General features: G+C 56.6%; 3 protein-coding genes across 3 annotated transcripts; 1 reads left to right on the top strand and 2 right to left on the bottom strand.

Moving 5' to 3' along the window:
- Nucleotides 1-741: 741 nt before the first annotated feature.
- On the bottom strand, nucleotides 742-1,797 carry J7T54_003682 (uncharacterized protein; the record flags this gene model as incomplete). Its single annotated transcript, XM_051505190.1, has 1 exon — nucleotides 742-1,797. The coding sequence occupies one exon, from the start codon at nucleotides 1,795-1,797 to the stop codon at nucleotides 742-744; it is 1,056 nt and encodes a 351-aa protein (XP_051363525.1).
- Nucleotides 1,798-2,013: 216 nt separating this feature from the next.
- J7T54_003681 (uncharacterized protein) lies at nucleotides 2,014-3,561 on the bottom strand (the record flags this gene model as incomplete). Its single annotated transcript, XM_051505189.1, has 1 exon — nucleotides 2,014-3,561. One exon carries the CDS (start codon nucleotides 3,559-3,561, stop codon nucleotides 2,014-2,016), a length of 1,548 nt encoding a protein of 515 aa, XP_051363524.1.
- Nucleotides 3,562-4,500: 939 nt separating this feature from the next.
- J7T54_003680 (Fatty acid transporter protein-like protein) lies at nucleotides 4,501-6,487 on the top strand (the record flags this gene model as incomplete). Its single annotated transcript, XM_051505188.1, has 2 exons — nucleotides 4,501-4,507; nucleotides 4,581-6,487. 2 exons carry the CDS (start codon nucleotides 4,501-4,503, stop codon nucleotides 6,485-6,487), a joined length of 1,914 nt encoding a protein of 637 aa, XP_051363523.1.
- Nucleotides 6,488-6,524: the final 37 nt, after the last annotated feature.

Here is a 6,524-nt window from a genome sequence, read left to right as displayed (position 1 = left end):
TTGACGATCTTGTTCGTGGTGTTGCGATTTGTGGGACATTCGCTTGTCTGGGACATTCGCTTATCAATCACGTTATCTAGAGATGAGTATAGCGATTAGTTTGAACTGATCGAATGATCTATTGTGTTTTAATTAAAGATCTTATTATAGGGATTTAGGAAAGTGGGCGGTTCGCTTGTCTGGGCGGTTCGCTTATCAATCACGTTAGTCGTATTGATTTTGATAATTTAAACATGGCCCGCTCGTACCTTGATGGTAAGATGCATAGTGGCACATACCGACTGAGGACGACACTGGGATGGCATCCCACGGTCACCGCTCGAGCGGCAGAGGTTTCGCACTACGTGGCCACAGCAACAGACCTCGTGATGCAGATCCAGGTCACCACGATTCGTCCCGCCTATATCACAGGTGAACCGGCAGCGAGCACTAGCCTCCGGCCACCGTCAACAAGTTGCTCAGGTGCAACTCCAGTGGGCATGACGCGTAGGCGCCCCTTCAATAGAAGCCCAGCGAGGCATTCCTCAAATCACTTGAGATCGGAAGGTATCCATTTTTAGCAAAGGATGTCCTGCATGTTATACATCAAGGGCCACAATGCCCGCAAATGAGACCAGGAGAGCTATAGCCGACACTGCTTATGCATGATCAGACCTAACATTGCAGAAGGAAGGCGAGCCGGCGCTGCAAATTGTTGTAGGCCAAGGCAGTAGAGAGGGCCCTCGGCAAACGAACTTGTGTTCATGGAGCGGTCAGCATCCTCACGAAATTGGCGACATGGCTCATCATCGTACTCAGTACGCCTTGCTCAACCCAGAAGTGACCGGCGCCATCAACCTCTTGCCCTCGGAACAGACTGTCCCCATCCTCCATTTGCGTCACCCAAGTCCGCAATCGGCTCGCCGCCACGAAGATGTCACCGTTGCCAAACACTGCCAGTGTCAGATTCTCTCTCAGCTTCTGCTCCGCTGCCTCTTCGCCGGTAAATCGCCTCATGGTCGCCAAGTTGAGGACGAACCCCTGAAGTGGCGAGATCAAAAGATAGGCAGGGCGTGGCAGCGCCAGATCTGGGACTGATGCAATCTTGACGCTGGCGGCACTGTTTGTCGAACCCGACTGGCCTCTCGAACCCTCTCGTCTGTGGACTGTCTTGTTTACCAAATGGCGGATCTTATCTTCCGCTTCGTCGAGTGAAATCGAGCGTGATCGAGCGCTGTCATTGCTCCTTCTCTTCGGACTCCCCCCCTCTCCCACCCGAAGACTTTTTCGGGAGTGTGCATGGAGGATATCACGCTGTTGCGCTGCGAGGGTCTCTGCCTGGGACCGGATTTGCGCGGCGGCCGACTCGATAGCCGGCGTCGCGAAGGTCAAGAGCAAGTCCTCCAGCGGAGGTAGCTGACTCGTCACCATGGCACCATACGAGTACCCGCCCATCAGCAGGGCTCTTCCTGCCCCTTGGAAACCATCTCCGTGGAACAAATGATGCACATAGTATACTATGAACCCGACGATGCTTGTGTAGTCGCCAACTTCTGGGCGCGCGCTCCAGCTCGTCCTGCCCGTGCCCGCGCCTCGGAAGTTGAACGTGGCCACAATGAAACCTCGTCTCAACAGATAGGCGGCGACCGTTTCGACGATTGGATCGTCATAGGAGCCGCCCAGCGGTGCGTAGGGGTGCGCGACGATTGCTGCGTAGCGCGCATTGGGCTCGAGCGGGTGGTAGATGCGGCAATTGAGTGGCAGGGAGTCGTGGATGCTTGGAATAGTCAATGTCAGAGTCGGTTCAGGGATGTGCATCTTTCTAATGCCATGGCGAGGGCGACGGAGGGTAAAAAGTACATAAGTGTGAATGTCACTCGCGCTCTAGGGGAGCTTGACTGTTGGAACCTCGGCGAACGACGTCATTCGCCCGCCAAGGCTTTTGGTGCACCGTGGCATATGAACGCGTCAGAAGAGGCGCGTAGCCTTCTTAAAAAAGGTAAATTGGCTATGAACGCTTGTAAACAGGGCTCGTTATTGCTTCTTTATGTCCTTGGTCTCTTTTGCGTCTTTCCTTCTTTGCTTCCACCCCTTTAGTTCTTTGATCAAGCCCAGCACCAGAGGAACGCCAACGGGCCCCAGGAGTGGGAGATAGACGGCAATCTTGTGTTCATCCGGAAAGTAGAGCTGCCCAACCATGCTCTTCTCAAAGAATGCCTTCTCTGCTTCGGATCCGGCGATGCGCGCATGGTAGAGACCCTCTGGACCACCCAGGTTGGCGCATGCCTTCTCGAGGTGCTCTAGACTGGCGGCCACTCCGTCAGCGACAGTGCGCGGGATTGAGATAGACGGCAACGAGACCGAGAGCCGTGCTAGCGAGCCAAGGGTCGACGAGGCACGTAGAAGGAGGTCAAGAGACCTGATCCTTGTCAGCGTCGACAAACGTAGGGGCAAAGAGCCAGATTGCGGGGTGCCCAGAAGAGTCAAAAGGTGCCCGCCGAAAGTGAGCATTGGCTGCCTCAGAATCTCGCTATCGACATGTGCAGTCGAGTCGGACAGAGGCAAGAGGTAGACTGTGCCCCACTGGGGTATCATCCAGGACTGTGACGTAGCGTCTGACCCAGCATTGCCTATTGTCTGGTTCCCAACGAAGAGCACAAAGTTGACAGTAGGTGCACCGCCAATTGAGGGCGAAAGCGGCCATTCGGCCGCGTTGATGAAGGACGACAGATCTTCCTTTGATAGCACCTGCGACTGCACACCAGGTGTTGCATACAGCTGTAGCTGAGTATCGACCGTGAAGTTGTGAATGGGGCGCAGAATGTCTAGCATAGGACGCATATACTGGTCGACTGCCTCCTCGATATCCCAAGTGCTCGGACTCGGCCCGTCCGTGAAGAGGGAAAAGGTCAAGTGGTAAGTCGAGGCATATCGCATCGATCGCGTCGTTCGTTTGGAGAGGGCTTCGATCGTTTCGGGGCTCTGGTTTTGAAGCGGTTGGTTCAACAGATGCGAGATGATGGCGCGCTCCTCCGCAAAGGCTGCGCGGAGCTCTTGGGCTAGGTAGGTCGCAAGGGCGGCTGCGTCGGACGGATTGGACATGGTGGTGCCAGAAGGGTAGTTTATTTTCAGAGAAGCTTCTCTCGAATCTAACGTAGCACCCATCTGTGTGCCTGGCGTAAACTGGAGTGCAAGAGCCGCATTTTCGGTATGGCCCAGCTGCAGTCGTATCTGGTGTGCAACAAGATCGCTTTGTTGATCCAGCATGCCCTGCGTCAACCTAGCCAGCTCTTGGGCGTCGGATGCCGCGAGTCCCTCAGCCTCAAAGGCCACGGTCACAGGGAGCATATGTTGGCATGCCTTGCCATCAGCCCACTCGAGCATGCGATCCAGTGGTAGATTCGCCCTGTAGATGCTGGTCGTGTACCACCAAAAGGGCAGCCCGAGCATGACGACAACAGCCCAGAAGGAGAGCACGATGAAGCTCCGACGCCGCACATCACTACCTTTCTCGTTGGGCGGGAGCTTGATTGCCTTCTTCACGCTGCCGTCAGGCAACTTCTCGGAAGGGGCCGCGCTCATGGTGTGGTTGGTGAAGCTTGACTTGCCCTCGTCAATCCGTGTCGCGAGGGCGAAGTCCACGTCAGGGGTCTGGTGTGGCGCAGTACCCGCGGGCTGTGGCGTCGTCCATGGCTGATGCAGCGACAAAGGTGAATTTGAGCGCACTGCACGGCGAGCTTTGCAAGGTTGCAGTATTGAATAGGAACAAATTTCCTTTTTCTTGACCCCTCAATCTATGAGGCTTTCTACAAGCGCTGGGTAGTATTTGTCGAACTGAAACGATTGATCCAGCTCGCCTTGTACGTAGCACATGTATCATCTCGGTCATGCCATGGCGTCCCTCGCCCAAAGCCCGGGTTGCCAACCTCAAAACTACGAGCGCAGGCAGCTCAATAGCGTCCGTTCGGGTAAAAACGCACCGGCCGCCAGCGATGCGTACAGCAAGAACTCACCTTACCTTGCCTTGCCTTGGCCCTTGAGTGGCTTTTACCCCAGATGTCCCCTGTCCACTTTGGGTATGCGCTTCGGGCACGATGCGGGGTATCCGTTGTGCGGACTCATGCACGAATCGGTACATCGTGATACCGCCAGTCCCGGTGAGTGCTCAAGTATCCGTACGCGCCAGGACAGGAAGACTTGGGTATGTGCGGTCCTCCGTTTCGCCTGCTTTTCCCCACAGACTGGGAGCTCAAGCAATCGACGTCGGAGCGCACGCTGCCGAGGCATCTCCTCCTTTTCTGCTGTCTACGGCCGTAGCGTCAGAGTCGAGGCTGAGCCTGCCAGTTTAGTTCCAATGGCCATGTAAAGTGCCCAAGGGTCCGCACATCCAAGGTTGGTTACCATTAGTCGCGTCGATCCTCGAGGAGAAGCCTCATCTCTTGCTTGCTTTCAAAAGTCGAGCTGTCAGTCACATCGTTACCCCCCTGACACTGTAATTGTAGGCCATAGTATTCGCCAACGATGCCAGGTACGTCGCAATATCCCCCCATTCAGTTCCTCCGACCTTTCAGAGAGCTTGCAGGGTCTGACTGACTGATCAGTGCCTCTTGCTATCGCTGCTCCAGCTGCCGCGGCAGCTCTCGCCTACGTCAATGCGCGCGGCGCCCTGTGGAATGACTTGCGCGTCCTGGATGGCCAGTACACCGCGCTCGTACGAACTCTCTACCGCATGAAAACCGACCGTCTCAATGTGTTCTACCTACTTGAAGAATGGGCACAGTCGCGCAGCCACGCACATAGGAACCTGGTCCTTTTTGAGGGCAAACGCCACACCTACGCGCAGGTGTACGACCGGGTTCTGCGCTACGGCACCTGGATGAAAGAGAATCTGGGTGTCAAGTCGGGAGACATTGTGGCCATGGACTTTCAGAACTCGGACTCGTTCATCTTTGTCTGGTTTGCTCTGTGGGCCGTCGGTGCCAAGCCGGCATTCATCAACTACAACCTCACCGGCAACGCGCTGACCCACTGCATCAAGGTGGCCGAGACATCTCTCTGCCTGGTCGATCCAGCCGTGGAGGACAATGTCACGGATGACGTCAAGGCAGAGAATCCAGGGGTCAAGTTCGTCACGTTCACGCCCGAGACCGAAGCTCAAGCTTTCGCTGCGCCGCCGAACCGGTTGCCCGACGAGCAGCGCTCTCAGGCAGACTACGCCGACATGGCCATCCTGATCTACACTTCTGGCACGACGGGTCTCCCCAAGCCCGCCATCGTCTCCTGGAGCAAGTGCATCGGTGGTGCTGGCATTGGCGATCGCGTTCTCCGCATTGGCAAAAACGACATTGTCTACACATCCATGCCTCTATACCACTCGGCGGCCGCAGTCCTCTCTTTCTTGGCTGTCCTCCACGCAGGGAGTACTCAGGCTTTGGGTCGCAAGTTCTCCACCAAGAGCTACTGGAGTGATGTTCGCGAGATGGAGGCGACAGTGTTGCAGTACGTTGGCGAGACGCTGCGGTACCTTGTCGCCGCGCCACCCCAGATCGACACCAAGACAGGCGAGAACCTCGACAAGAAGCACAAGGTTCGCTTGGCGTATGGAAACGGTCTCCGTCCCGACGTCTGGCGTCGCTTCCAGGATCGCTTCGGCGTCGACGAAATAGGCGAGATGTATGCCGCCACCGAGGGCACAGCTGCGCTGATCAACATGTGCGCCAATGACTTGACTGCCGGCGCCATGGGTCGCACAGGCTGGCTGACCGACTTCCTCATGTCTCGCTCCATCGCCGTGGTGGAGGTGGACTGGGCTACCGAGGAGCCAGCCCGCGACCCCAAGACAGGACTCTGCAGAAGGGTCAAGAACCGCGGCGATCCTGGCGAAATGCTCTTCCAGCTGCCCTCAGATGATCCAACGAAGCGATTCCAGGGTTACTACAAGAATCCCCAGGCCAACGCCAAGAAGCTCATGCGCAACGTGCTCAAGGAAGGCGACGCGTGGTTCCGCACAGGCGACGTCGTCCGCTGGGATACCGAGGGCCGGATCTGGTTCAACGATCGGATCGGTGATACATTCCGCTGGAAGTCGGAGAATGTGTCCACCTCGGAGGTCAGCGAGGCCGTTGGCATGCATCCTGCCGTCAAGGAAGCCAACGTCTATGGCGTGGAGCTGCCCCATCACGACGGACGAGCGGGTTGTGCCGCGGTCTACCTCTACCAGCACGCTCCTCTCGACGAAACTCTCCGTTCACTCGCAGAGCACACACGTAGCCAGCTTCCCAAGTACGCGGTGCCGTTGTTCCTCCGGGTGGTGAAGGGTGACCCCGGAGGTGCGCACACGACAGGCACAAACAAGCAGCAGAAACATTTCTTGCGTCAGGCTGGTGTGAAGCCGGACCCAGCAACAGAGGAAGAACTGGGAGAGTTGTACTGGTTGGCTACCGATGGCTACAGGAGGTTTGGCGATAAGGAATGGCGTGAGCTCGAGGGTGGAAGGGTGAAGTTGTAGAAGCGACTCCCTGTCCTGTGATTCTCATCGTGTCTGT

Source organism: Emericellopsis cladophorae (assembly GCF_022114955.1).
Source record: "Emericellopsis cladophorae strain MUM 19.33 chromosome Unknown NODE_12_length_473309_cov_116_543296, whole genome shotgun sequence".
Lineage (NCBI taxonomy): Eukaryota > Fungi > Ascomycota > Sordariomycetes > Hypocreales > Bionectriaceae > Emericellopsis > Emericellopsis cladophorae.
This window is presented reverse-complemented; position numbering and strand designations above follow the sequence as displayed.